The 14,542-nt window shown below is 35.4% G+C and overlaps 1 protein-coding gene and 1 pseudogene across 2 annotated transcripts; both read right to left on the reverse strand.

Moving 5' to 3' along the window:
- Positions 1-110: 110 nt before the first annotated feature.
- Positions 111-828, reverse strand: LOC120198184 (annotated as a pseudogene).
- Positions 829-2,198: 1,370 nt separating this feature from the next.
- Positions 2,199-9,083, reverse strand: LOC120198314 (F-box protein At1g78280-like). 2 transcript variants are annotated; one of them, XM_039199649.1, is made up of 16 exons: positions 8,903-9,074; positions 8,698-8,808; positions 8,542-8,597; positions 8,296-8,438; positions 7,891-8,088; positions 7,545-7,744; positions 7,122-7,221; positions 6,442-7,017; positions 5,895-6,017; positions 5,406-5,486; positions 4,995-5,326; positions 4,644-4,898; positions 4,028-4,112; positions 3,702-3,912; positions 2,772-2,940; positions 2,199-2,682 (listed from the first exon to the last, which is right to left on the reverse strand). In XM_039199649.1, exons 1-16 carry the CDS (start codon positions 9,052-9,054, stop codon positions 2,544-2,546), a joined length of 2,931 nt encoding a protein of 976 aa, XP_039055580.1. In that variant the 5' UTR covers positions 9,055-9,074; the 3' UTR covers positions 2,199-2,543. The 2 variants fall into 2 exon arrangements, with proteins under 2 accessions (XP_039055580.1, XP_039055581.1); XM_039199650.1 differs by lacking the exons at positions 2,199-2,682; positions 2,772-2,940 and adding an exon at positions 3,336-3,506 and having other exon boundaries at positions 8,903-9,083.
- Between the last annotated feature and the right edge of the window lie 5,459 nt (positions 9,084-14,542).

Below are 14,542 nucleotides of genomic sequence, written 5' to 3' on the forward strand. Positions count from 1 at the left end.
ATCTTCAACGCACAATTTTTACTAGTAATAATCATAGACAAATGGATACAACTGCAAGAATTTTTTAAAGATACATATGATATAACCTGAGAAGTTAAGATATTGCAAAGCTGAACTCTATTGGCACTTGATATCTTGGACATTTCTGGTCACCAAATTTACTATCATGGCGCATCTCATTTCTGCAGATTTCTTCTTCTTGATCAATTTCATCAACTGCACTTTCCCACTCAATTTGGAATGGCAGTTCACTTCCAATAACCCTGATTCAATATCACTTGCAAGCTTGAATTATTTGGTATATTGCTTGAGTTCAATTCCACAGCGACATTCATCTTCTTTGTGGATCTTGCCTTGCTTCTTCCTTTAGCAACCAATGCATCTCCAACTCCAACTCCCCCGTAATCGAACGAAATGGTGGTGTTTTGGAATTTGAAGTGGCCGAAATTTGTGTTCTTTACGGCAACTTGGGCGTTGAGTTTAATGCTGAAAGAAGGAGGGTTGGGGGCGGACGCCGTGAGATCCTGGACGGTGATAGAGTGAACCCTGAACTTGGGATTTTTGAAACGCATGACTGTAAGTGAAAAAACCAAGATGACAATAGTCTGGAAGATGGCGAAAGCTAATGCGTAAACAATCCATTTCATGCGTTTCTTTCGCTTCAGCTCCTTGGAAACCTCTGCAGCAGACTCCATTTCTGTCTTTTTCTGTTGGTAACTTTGATCCGCCATTGCTGTATTCTGAAAAGGAAAAGGCTACTGTTTTTTCTTCCTTTTGCCTCTTGGACTTGTTATATTGGAGTTTGAAAGAGAAATAGCTGAGGATTGAGGTATTAGTATTAGCTTCATGTATATATATAATTACAATGTACAAGTGGAAGTTGATATCGTTAATGTAACATAGTACAAAACATTAGCTAGGAAAAAGTTAGAAAACTGAATCCAATCCAAACCTAACCACAACCCACCAAAGAACAGTTCAAGCTCTCCAGTGTGTAATTAGTAAATATAAACTCTTCTTTGACTAAGCATGAAATGCTTCTATTTTGTCAGGCCAAATATTCCACTTTCTACATTTACATAAGAATCAGACTTTGAAGTTTCGAAAGAGCTTAAGATTTTTTTTTTTAAAACATATTAAAATATGTATATTTCAGACAATAAATTGTTACGCTGAGGTTCTCGTAAAAAAAAAGGATACATGTAAATGGTACAATTGTTTTGGTCCCAATGATCTTTGAAGCAAAGCAATTACTAAAAAGAAGTGAAAATTAGCTCGACATAACTTGCTTTAATTCCTTCCCAATACATTTGTTTGATACTGGTGACTTTGTGGTATATGTTGCTTAAAAGTTTACAGAAGATCCTACACGGCTAACTACTTTAGTGGTGTCAACTTAATACGGTTTTAATATCCTGAAATATTATAAAATAAAAAATAGAAGAAAGGGATAAATTATAAAGTTCAATGCAGTCACATAATATGGAAAAATATAAAAATAAATGTTAAAAAAAACAATTCATTACAGTGTATATGACACAAAATTCATAGACGTTATATATCAGATTATGGTTGAACCAACAAGTGGATATTATCGATCATATCATGATTGAACCGATGAAATTACCAACCCGATCATGGTTTAATTACCATATACTTCCTCTTAAACAAACCACCCGATATAACATAGCAAGTATACCATGCTTTCATGATGCAGAATCAGAATCAGGATGCATGTACCGATCAAGTTTACTTCAGAAACATACACACAAAGATTAGACATGACAACCATACATACAATTCAGAAGGTAGACCATAACAACGGAAACAAAAACTCACAAAATTCAAATATGTTACCTTTACAAAAAAACAATGCTTAATCAAACTTAACAACAAATTAACTAATTTAATATTCATTAAAAAATTAAATCAGCTGTAGTTTTCCAACAAACCCGCTTATTCCTCTAAAGTTTAAATTGATTTAATTACTTTAATTCGTTTTTTTTAAAATTAATTTTAGGTGAGTCGGGTAGAGTGAAATACTATTCACGATAAATATTTAAATATTAAAAATTGAATTTATCAAAATATTTTAAATTAAATCAAATTAATAAAATATATAAATTATTTAAAGAAGACTTTCACAACCTGGGCTATAGCTGTAAAAGGAAATGTTCATTACATAAACTTTTCTTTTCCTTACAATTCCGATTTCAGCACGATGTTTAACTCAAATGAATGACAATAACCTTTTCAAGAAAACTAAACACAATCAAATTAATTTGAATAGTAAGAATCAAATGTCCTGCTCACTTGCAATGTGCCGCCAACACATTATATCCTTCGTTTATATGCAAATCATGTTATTTAGACTCGAGTAAAATGTCAAATTTATGCAAATCATGTTATTCAGACTCGAGTAGTGTGTCAAATACAAGTATGTGTCCGACCCGGACGAAGCTCCTTTATAAACTTGGAAGAAGGCGCCTCATGTACGTATCCGATTAAGTGTTTTAGGAAAAACGATGAGTCAGACGAACACGTCAAGCAACGCCTTCATAGTTATTTAATTCTCCCCATACTGTCTGCTCAACCTCTTCCCATGATTCTGCTGTTTTGAGTTCAGTCCATATACTAAATATAGCACCCAATACATTCTCGTCATGCAAAATGCAGTAGCACCTGCAGATACAAAATAACCAGATGGTTTTTTTGGCACTAAACATGACAAAAATGATATCGAGGAGAGAATATAACTCATTATTACTTACATGGCATGGTACGAAAGTCGTCTGAACTTATCACTAGCAGTGACCGATCCATGCTCTGGTGTTTTTTGCATCAACGGAAGTTTATAGCTTTGGAGAAACTGCTTAAGGAGACATGAATTGCCTCTAAAGATATCCAAATGCAATGGTATCACGTCACAAAGGGGATCACCTGAAAAATTAAATCCAATTCAAGTTGTGATGGATGGCATCAAATTGCTCTACTTTCAAATATAAAACCAATGACTCGAGTTATTCTGACTCTTATTTGTCCAACAAGCGTATGTGTACTTATTTTTAAGTTTTCCATGTATTTAGAGGGTCCTTGGAGGGGAACTATCCCCATGTCTAGGTATGCGTCAGTTCCGATACCAGACACAAGTGCTCACAGTTACTCATTTTTTTCAGTGTTCCAAGGGTTTATTCGTTTTAGGGACAAAGGAACATTCAATCCCTGAACTTGACAATTTTTCCCAATTTGGTTCGCAACTTTTTTTGTCCACAATAATCCTTGATTTTTTTGTCATTTTGATAAAGTGGCACGCTGAGATTGTGTAAGGCTCAGGGAATAATGTGTCAAGTTCAGGTGCTAAAAATGAGAAAAGTTGTCAAATTTAGGGACTAATGTGGGCCAAGAAAAGTTCAAGAACCAAGTTGGGAAGAGTTGACAAATTCAAGGAAAAAATTTTGCTTTATCCCTTCCTTTTACCAGGAGAAATAAAAAAGCAAATCATGAATAACAGGAAAGTGCTGTGGTTAAACTTGGTATAAGCAAACATCATATTAGGTTTAAAATATCATTTGCATTAATCTCGGTATCAGTTCATTATGTTTCCGCAATTCAATTCCATGAAAGAGATGAACGAATTAAAAACGAAAACAGCTTTAATCATAGGAACAACGAATGCAATCAGATTAAGGAAGTACGCTGACCTATAGAAATATTGCTGAAATCAAGGATGTAATTCGCGCGCCATGATTTTGCTTCTCCATCATTACCATGCCCATTCACTGAACCGTTATCCATTACGGCAGCTATTCCATTTGTGCCAAATGGACGGCATGTTTCCATGTAAACATTATCATCCATAATATCCGAGTGTATCCACGACAAAGGCTTAAAAACTCTTTTCATGCCATTTTCCTATCAATAAATCAATAATGAACAGCGTTAGGTATAACTGTGCAAGATATTCCAAACATAACATCAAGAGGGAATATCAGAAATATTTAAAAAGCATAGCGGGACTGTGAAATACCTCAGATACAGAAAGCAGCTTCAGGAAATCATCAGGGAGGTATGCGTCAACTTTCTCCATCAGCTTCTCAGGAACTGGGTCCCCCCTACAATTTGGATAGTAGAATTTCAGAGGCATATAATAATTAAAGGCTGTGATACAGTAAGTAAATAAATAAAGTGAACATATATATATATATATATAGCAAAAGAAATCTTTATCTGAGAAATTGTCTCGTTGTGTACTATGGGAACAATATAGCAGAATGAAGACATAACAAAACTAGATAACGAACATGAAGTTTAAAGAGAACTGATCTCAAAGTGCTCCCAAAAATAAGAAGGGTGATGAGAAAATTTCCCATTATGTAGCAATGAGTTCCATATAATAATGAAGTTTTAACCATGGAGAAAAAGCTTTTGGCTGCATAACAGTATAAAAGGACCGGTCAAGGTCTGCACAGCTGGTATTGCTTTCATGATTACAACAGACATGGAGTATGAACACAATGAATAAAACACAGTATCATTGGTTGCAATTAGGAGAAAGTAAAAGAAATTTTCTCTTAACATTTTAAATAGAATCATTATTGGTGTCAAAGTTGATCAGCAAACATCATTCCTAATAGATAGTATACCATTTTTTCAAGCGGCTGTAAACATCCTTCTTCTTCCGACTTAGAGTCCTCACAACGAGTTCCCATTCAGCTGGAATATCTAATTTGCGGGAGACAAAATCGATGTCCATACCATTGGCAAAAGAACAAACCTGTTCAACATCTGAAACAGTTGAATTACCAAAGGAAGGATAGGGTAAACTATGAAGGTTTTGTAGCTGCTCTCCCAAAAAGGAAGCTAAGTTAAGCGTATCTTCCAATGATAGTTCATCTCTTCTGCAATAGAAATTGAAGGAAGATTAATAACAGCAATCTACTTTTCACATCTCTCATTCTAGAAGTTAAGATCCATGTAAAATTAAGATTACTTACAACTGTGCAAATATCTTTCCTTTGCAGCGCTTCGTTATAAGATAAGGCCAGATACAAGAGGATCCAGCAGAACTCCCAGGTCCAGGTTCTGGAGACCCAACTTTTCTATATTCAAATAATTTCTTGCTCCGTACACCAAAAGGGAAAACACCACCTTCTCTCTTTTCTGGAATCAAATTGCACTTTGCAAGCACATCAGGAACTTCTTTACCATCCCAAAAATCAATTTTGTAAGATCCATTTTCCAAGTGCAGAATCCCACTAGCCAATACAGTAGGAATGTGGTTTTTCAAAGGGGAATTAACTTCACACAAAGTGTTGTAGAATTCAAGCTGCATGGAAGGAAACAAAAAACTTAACAGTATGTAAAAGATCCATGGACACAGAGTATAAATTTGCACATATACCTACCTCAGTGCCTAAACCGTGTATTGAAGATTCCAGCCCTTTTTCAACAAAGATTTTAACCACATATTCATCCATGACATAGACCTGTTGCAGAAGAATCAATCAAAACTACAAAAATAAATCTATTTTGATTAAATGACCGCTTATAAAAATGTTAGTAAAAAACAGTTGACATAAAGATCAGATACATCAAAATTCTTATCAACGTACTAAATAAACAGCACTCAGATCACATGCTGCAGAAGACCACTATGTAGGAGCCATTCACAATCTTTTAGTATTCCTTAAAAAGCTCTGAGATCTTATATCAAGGTTAATCGTGTCCAATGGAATATGGGTATTATGACACTAGAGAAAAGCATGCCACTCAACAAGGTAATGACAAGTTCTGTAGTATCCTTGAATTATTTCTCAAAAATCAGTTCCCCTAACTTCCAATATGTAAAAGAAAACAAAATTTAAGAGATGAATGGAAATGACAAAAGAACTCACAGGATTGCTGCCTGTTCCAACAGGAAGCTTCTCATCATCGTTGGGAAAAGGCAAACTGTGAAATGAGCAGATTTTCACCAAGCACTCCAACCATTTGTCAGCATTCATTGCAAGACATGCTCCCTAAGACAATTAAAGGAGGAATTCAAAAGAAGTTAAAAACAAGATAAAATATATTTTTAATAGTGAACATATATATCTTACGCCAAAGATTTGGACAAAGCATAACAACAGGAGAAATCACTAGCGAACACCACATAGAGCATTTAGGAGAGAAGAAACTAGCCAGGCATAGTAATACAAAAATGTCAGCAGAGGGTTTTCCTTACCATGCACTTCTAAACAATCAATATGATATTTGTTTTCTTTTTCAACAATTTGCAATCAGAAACAACCTTTTTCAGTATATTCCTAGTTTATCTCTCTTAAAACATATGGGTCCCTATAACAAATTTCTCAGTCAACTCATCCATTGGAAGTGAAATCGAAGAAAAAGAAAGGACTGGATTGGTGGGATGAACACACTAGTGTTAAAAATGTAACATACCTTCCAAATCAGCTCTCTCATTCCCGGTTTTCTAACCCAAAGCTTGAAAAGCCATTCCCTCATTTCTCGTGGCCCTATGCAATTTCCTGAGCTCCATGGAGAAGTATAGTGGTCCTTCTCTCTATCCAAAAACATGGCCAAGTAACTTATATCATAAGGAAAGCAATGTTTCCATAGATTATATCTTTTAGAAACACCATTAGCTATTCCTTCATGATTTTCACTCTCTTGAGAACTTGGAATTTTAACCCGCTTCTCTTTCCTTGTCAGATCTGAATAATTAAAATTGTCTCTGTCACAGGACATGTTCTTCTCCATGTTCTCTAAACAGCTTTCATCAAGAGCAAGCAATCCAACACGGCAAACTCCCTTATGCTGGTAACCAGGAGCCATATCCAAACATACAAATTCAAAGTTTCTGGGGTTTACAAAATTTTGTGTCACAGCAACAGTTGCTTCCAGATTCAGGACACAGTGCCACCATCCGCTTGGAACAAATATCGTCACCCCAGGCAGCTGAGTACACTCAATTGGCTTGTCTTCATCAGCAAGAAGTGGATAATAATCTAGCCACCACTGCACACACACACACACACACACACAAAGGGTATTCAATATGCGTAACCTCGAAAAATGTGACAAGAACTAGGAATGCAAGCAGAGGGCCATAGTTTATATACCTGTAATGATGATGGAGTATCAATGTTGACATCACCATCTTCATCATTTACATGCACTGTAACACCCAAAGGAACTCTTCCAGGAGGATACAATGCCCACCTGTCCAAAAAACTAGAGATATGACATCCAGGACAGTAATATTTCACCTATACGAAGCAACAAAAGAGAAAAAGAGACAACCTTATGCAGCTGAAATTCAATTATCATGCAGTTTATGGTACATCATGAACCAATTACCAGGACACAAGTATAACGTCAAATAAAATGGATAAAAGAAAACATTTAAAATAGTTGCTCTAGGGTATTCCGAATGAGTTCCACAAACAGACTTGTACTAATATTAAGTTTGAGGCACAATATGTGAAATCCAAAATCACCGCATGGAAGCATTTTATAAATACAGAGGTAATATCTCAAAATACCTTTTACGACCACAAAGAAGAGTATTCCAGGCACTGGTAAGTGCTGGATCAACGTGCCAAGAGGCACCAGACCTCTCTGGCCCAATGATAAGCCATCTGAATGGTGGCCGACTATCTCTATCTAAAACATCAAAGAAGTCTTCTTGAAACATTTGGGGCACACTGTAATCTTCCAACAAGCCAGGTGCAGATTCTCCAAACTACATGGCAACCAATCAAAGTATAAAGAGGATCCTACCCAGTTTTCTAAAAATGGGCATTATTTCATTATGCTCCCATTGCGAAAAAAAACACACATATATAGACACACAAAACTGTAAGCATGCTATTCCTACCCTAAGCTCACCTTTTCATCGAAAATATAAAGAGGATCCTCATCATGCTGTTCCTTCATGTATGATACATAATCCTTGAATTTCATTGAAACTTTTCCAGGGGTTCTTTGAGAAATCTTGAATGTTGTATCTCCATATTTGAGCAGTAGTTTGTCAATCGTCCAATTATTCCTAGCAGGCCAACACTCGGCCAATCCAGTGAGCAAAACCTGGCATGTGAATAGACAAGAACCCCATCCAAAAAGTGCAATTAGTTATGCAGTGGCTCATTTACAGATATAATGCAACTGATTTCTTCTAAATACTCAACAAAGTACTAATTTCTATGGGATACCACAGCATACCATTAGCAGCAGTAGTGACTAGTGAGTTCAACGCAATTTACTGAAAGCAAACATAAAATATATAGAGCATACCGGTTTCTCCACATCATATTCCTGATCAAACTGTTCCATTGATAACTCATTTGGTCTTTCAACATTTCCTTTGTCAAAAGCAAATCCGTCTAATGTAGTATGGCACCTATATAGTCTTTTGTATAAGAAAAAAGAGCTAAATCCTACACCCAAAAAATTGATAATAAAAATTATTCAAATCCATACAATCATTTAAATAAAATAAGTACTTATTTTCATGAAGAAAAAAAACATGAGGTTAGTTACCATCAAACTGCAATGGTTTTCTTTTGTACTCAATACATTCACTCGGCAATGTCTCTCTGCATCAAAAATAAAAACCCCAAAAAATTAGATACTAAAATGCAAATTATAAGAAATATAAAAACAGGAATTAAGTTTGGGTTGCAAAGAGCAAAATACAAATGCAAAGTAGTCTTTTTCCAGGAGCCTTTGTATTGAAGTGGACCGTTAACTTTCTTGAGGCAAAGGCTCATCCAAAGCGGCTCTTCATTGCAGAATATATACATAACACTAACAAATTGAAATACCAAATAAAGAAAAAAATTAGAACAGAAGGAAGATTAAAAAGTTAGAATACGGGAATTGGGGAAAATAAAATAAAAACCTGCTGACACAAGCGAGACGAGCTATGTCCGGGGGAGTTAGGTAATCTAACATAGCGCAGATGAGTTCGTCAGGGAGCCCGCTTAAGTTGCCGAGAGCATCGAGTCGACGATCTTTGAGCTGTAAATTCTGGGATTCGTGAGAAATTTCCATTGATGAGTGTTCTTTTTTGGGTTTTTTTTTCCAGAGGGAATGAATTATGGGGATCGAAGCAAACAGATAACCGAACACAGAGTTTTGTTTTGTCTATTAAACAATTATGCTTGGAAACAACGCGAAGCGTGTTGCCACGTGGCGACCGAGTCTACTTTAGGAGGCAGTCTAGTTCTCCCGCGTTCCATTCGCAGGATTTCCTCACGCGCTTCCCTCTAACGTTTCTTCTTGCTTAATCTTTCTTTTTACTTTCAATTTTTCTGAGATAATTGCATTAGGAATCCTCAAACTATGCCCAGATTTTATGTTTGTCTCGAAGCTTCACATATTATAATTTTATCTTATCTTCAAACTATCATATGAATCGATCAACATATTTGTTACCTTTTCCTCAAATATGTCTTATCTTGTTCATACAACCTTCTTTTTCAATCGTTTATTAGAACGTTTCTTAAGTTCTCTTCCATTATCTCGTCATTTAGCACGTCGATCACCCATTTCAATTATTTTTGCCCTGCCTAGATAGCAGAGATTTTGCTAAAACAAGTTATTGTCGGGTTCTCCATAATTTCGCCAAAGCACGAGCTATTCTTCCAATTCGCATCATAAACCCAGAATTCAAGTGATATTATAATGTCAATATATAATTAAGATATTTTAAAATCTAAAATATAATTTAATAACGCTGCAATTGACTCATGTTTTATTTAACCGTACTAGTATGGTTGTTTTAGTTTAAATTTATTATAATTCTTGAGTTAGGAAGTGCTTCAAGCACCATAGATATAAGGAGTACGAGCGTTCAATGTCGAGAGATTGAGATTTATATTTGAACAAATACTATTTTGTATTTATCTCATATTAATAAAAAAGATTATATATGTTTAGATTTTTTAAGCTAAAGTGTTTTTTTTAAAGAGAGTACTTTGTATTATAATCGTAACAAAGTACACCGCCTCAATGACCTCGTTAAAAAACTTCCCTATCCCTAAATAAAGAAAAAAGGGTGAACCTTAAGGTGGAGAGGAACTTATACAAGTATAGCTCTTACATCGAACAATGAATTCCCCAAACTACAACCGAACTCATACTAACACCAGAATAAAAACGTAACCTTGCTCGCCATCAATCCAAGGTAGAAAAGAACAACTAGAAAGCAATCACCTCGGCGATGAAATGAATCAACTTAACCAACTTGCAATAACGCCCAGATTACCAAAACCTACTAAAATATGGGGCTTCATACACTACTTTAACCCAAACTTTATCAATCTGCAATCCAACTCGATAATAATCCACTCCCAATATCATACCGACACCAATACAAAAAAAAGCATATATAGGGAATTATAACAAAATGGACAGCACGACAAACCGCAAAAACTCAGCAGCAAGTTGAAACATCAACTCATCAACAAAACCAAAATCATCGGATGTAAAATACCTCTCCACAGGGGAATAAACAAAGACCTGCAATAGCCTTTCAAACGAAACCAGGAAAAAAAACACAGCAGCAGTACTGGATAGAATCTTAAAAAAAACTACCTGCAGTAAAAAGCCTCCATAGAAATATGATCAACAGAACCCAGCGTTGAACCTAACTCCAATCTGGAACAAACATGTATTAAAAATTTGATCAACAGAAAAGGCAGTACCCTTGAACCTAACTTTGTTTTTACAGATCCAAATATTCCAGATCAGGCCAAAAAAACCCAAAACCCATAATTCCCGAACTTTTCTTCTGATTTTCTGCTGTGTCCATACCTCAAGCAACACTTTAACCTTCCTAGGGAATACTAGATGAACCTTCCATACACTACACCAGCGTTGCCAAACTTTCCACACCACATCACAGTGGCACAAAACGTGATCTACTGTTTCCAAGTCTTGATTGCAAAAAACAATAAGAGATTTTTTAAACTAAAGTGTTGATTTGGGGGGCGCCATGAATACCAAAGCTCGGGGAAGCCATGGAGAAGAAGAATTAGTGGGCTTTCCCCCTTTTCACCAAAATGCATGTTCATGCCATTCGCTTTAACTACTGTAAAATAGGACAGGGGAACGATATCGAAAAAATTAAAAGAAAATAATTTAAATCGAATTATGTTTAGGGATGGCAACTCAACCTGAATCCGATGGGTTCCTACCCGATCTGACCCGATCGGGTCGAATTTTTTTAAAAAAATTTCGGGTTCGGGTCTGGTCGGGTCGGGTTTTTTTTTAAATGCACTGTTCGGGTCGGGTCGGGTCGGGTTTAGGGTAAAAAAATCCGACCCGACCCGAAAAATATATATAATTTTATCTTATATATTTAGGGATAATTACAATAATATCCCTCCATATATAATTTTTTTCAATTAAGTCATTGTTTTCATTGAATTAAATTTTTTTTTTAATTTCGGGTCGGTCGGGTCGGGTTTCTAAGTCATATATTCGGGTCGGGTCGGGTGAAACATTAATTTTGTCGGGTCGGGTCGGGTCACGGGTGGAGAACCCTTTCTTCTCGGGTCGGGTCGGGTGGCCCAAAAACCTGACCCGACCCGACCCATTGCCATCCCTAATTATGTTGTTTAAATCAGTTAAGGTTTTATTTTGCGGTTCAGTTTTAATTTGGTTTAGATGTATAATTTCATAACTTGGTTCGATTTTGATTTTTTTTCCCTATGAAATCTGATTGCTCAAAATCAAACTAAATTTAAAAAAATAATGATCCAAATTAAGTATATTTTCAATTTGTTATATGCTTATACTCGATTTAAGCTTGAAGTTTATTTTTAAGCCGTTGAATTTAAAAAATAATGAAAATTAAAAATCATAAAATTAAATTGAATTAAATCAAACTAAACATAAATTTTTACTTTTTATAACATTCAAAAATCATATAATACAATTTGATTTATCTATTATTAAAAAAATAAATCGAATCAAACCGAATCGAATATATCTCTATTACAAACTAATTTAGAGATGGTACATGAGGAAAAAATAATATGAGTAAGAAGAAAGACTACTCATTTTAACTTTAAAGCTCCGATTAAAATTTATTTATTTAGTAAATTTTAAATATGAAACACAACTATATTATTAGTAGAGTTATTATTGGGTGGGGGAGGTGTTCCGAAATAGGGGTGCACAAAAAATCCGAATATCTGATTTTGCGAAAAAAATATCTGAAACCGGATTTGGGAAAAACCGGTTTTTTTAACCGGATCGGATTTTTTTAAACCGGTTATTTTAACCGGTTTGGAAAAAAAACCTAGACCGGTTTTTTTACCGGATAAAAAACCGGTTTGAAAAAAACCGATTAAAAACCGGTTTTTATCCGGAAAAAAAAACCGGTCTGGGTTTAAAAAACTAGCCGTTAATATAGCCGTTGGGGAGGATTTTGTGACCGTTTTTGACCATTTTTTCTTTAAAAAATTACCATTTTACCACCCTAAACATGTATAAATAGGTTGGGGATGTATTTGGTTGATTACAAATTTCTCAAATCTTATTACACAACACTTAAACATCTCTCAAATCTTATTTTTTTAATTTTTTGTTCATCATGAGTAACATGGCTGAATCTTCCGTCGGGGGAAACCTTGAAGTCGTGAGAGTGATCGAACACACTCGAAACAAAGACATTTGTAATCACTACGATTTATGTGAGATGTCAAATGGCTCGAGGAGGGCGCGTTGTAAACTTTGTCTAAAGTTTCTTGCATCGGAAGGAAACACAACGTTGAAGAACCATTTGACAAAATCATGCAAGGCACTTCGCTCAAGATCGGATCCTAGTCAATCGAATCTTACACCGCAAGGTGGTGTTTTTTGTTTACGACAACGAAAAAATTACGAGAAGCGTTTACAAAGTTCGTGATTACAAAAGCATTGTCGTTCGACCACTTTGATGATGAAGATTTCACGACAACAATTCAACAACTAATGCAACCACGTTATACTCAAGTAAGTCGTACTACCCTTAGAAGAGATGCTATAAAAATGTGGCGTACGGCGAGGGAAAAAATGATTTTAGGATTCAAAGAACACCGTTATGGTGTGTCGCTTACATGTGACGTTTGGAGTTCCCCTCATAATACCGGAAATTCTTTTTTAGCCGTTAAGTCACATTGGTTAGATCAAGATAATTGGCAAATGATGAAAAGAACAATCGCGTTTGAATTATTCGGTGAGCCGCATACCGGTGCTAATTTATTTACACTTTTAAAAAGGGTAATTTGTCTTTATAAATTAGAAAATAAAGTTTTTTCTATATCATTTGATAATGCATCGAATAATACAAACGCGGTTCCAAGATTGAAAATATTACTTTCACCGATTTTAGACGGTGCGTTTTTTCATACCCGTTGCGTTGCACACATAATTAATTTATCCGTGCAAGCTGGTTTGGAGGTTATTAAGCTGATTAGATTATAATTTAAAACAATGATAAAATCGATTCTTTGTAACAACAACAAAAGACTAAATGATTATAAAACGATTTTGTAAGTCCGTTAATAAAAAAGCTTTGGGTCCTAATTTGGATTGTCCAACTCGTTGGAACTCAACTTGGATGATGATGCATACTGCCTTAAGGCAAAGGGAAACATTGCAAACATTTCACGATCGGCTTTTCGAGAGGGGTCATGTCTCAAACATTTATCCGGATTCGAGTTGGGAAACTATAGCCAAAATAACCGATTTGCTTGAGGTTTTTAAAAATGCAACAACTTTTTTATCCGGTGTTTATTACCCTACTAGCTCGTTGGTTCTTAATCAAATATTTTTGTTGGCTACCCAACTAAATGACTTTGAATTTGAAACCGAAGTTTTTCAAGAAATTGGCTTTGCAATGAAGGAAAAACTTTTAAAATATTTTAAGGAGATTCCCCCCATTTTTACTTGTGCCGCCGCTTTAAACCCAACGTTAAATGTTGGTGGGGTTGAAACACTAATTGAACAAATTGCGTTTGCTTTTAATCTAACCGATGATGAACCCAACTTTGTCAAAAACCAAATAAATTATTTTAACAAATGTTTTCGAGACATGTTTGCAATTTATTTAACTAAATACAGATCAAGTAGTGTAATACACGATCAAATGAGAATGAATGCGGAATCATCTAGTAGACGTCCAAGTAACATAAATTTAAATCTTTTTAACACTCTTGTAAATTCCCAATCCAAACGATCACGTACTACCACCCCAAGTAGCGAGTTGGAAAATTACATGTCATGCGATTTTCTATCAAAAATGACATTTGAAGAGTTTGAAAGTTTGGATATTTTGGCTTGGTGGAAAGAAAAGGAAGCACAATTTCCGATTCTAGCCGCCATGGCCCGTGATTTACTAACCGTTCAAGCTTCTACGGTAGCTTCGGAATCCGCTTTTTCTGTTAGTGACAGGGTTATATCGCAACGGAGATCAAGACTAAGTCCCGAGTCGGTGGAAGTATGCATTTGTTTAAAGGATTATTTGGATGGAGCGGCTCGTAAGCAACAT

This window comes from Hibiscus syriacus, unplaced genomic scaffold (genome assembly GCF_006381635.1).
Source record: "Hibiscus syriacus cultivar Baekdansim isolate YM2019G1 unplaced genomic scaffold, ASM638163v2 tig00117056_pilon, whole genome shotgun sequence".
Lineage (NCBI taxonomy): Eukaryota > Viridiplantae > Streptophyta > Magnoliopsida > Malvales > Malvaceae > Hibiscus > Hibiscus syriacus.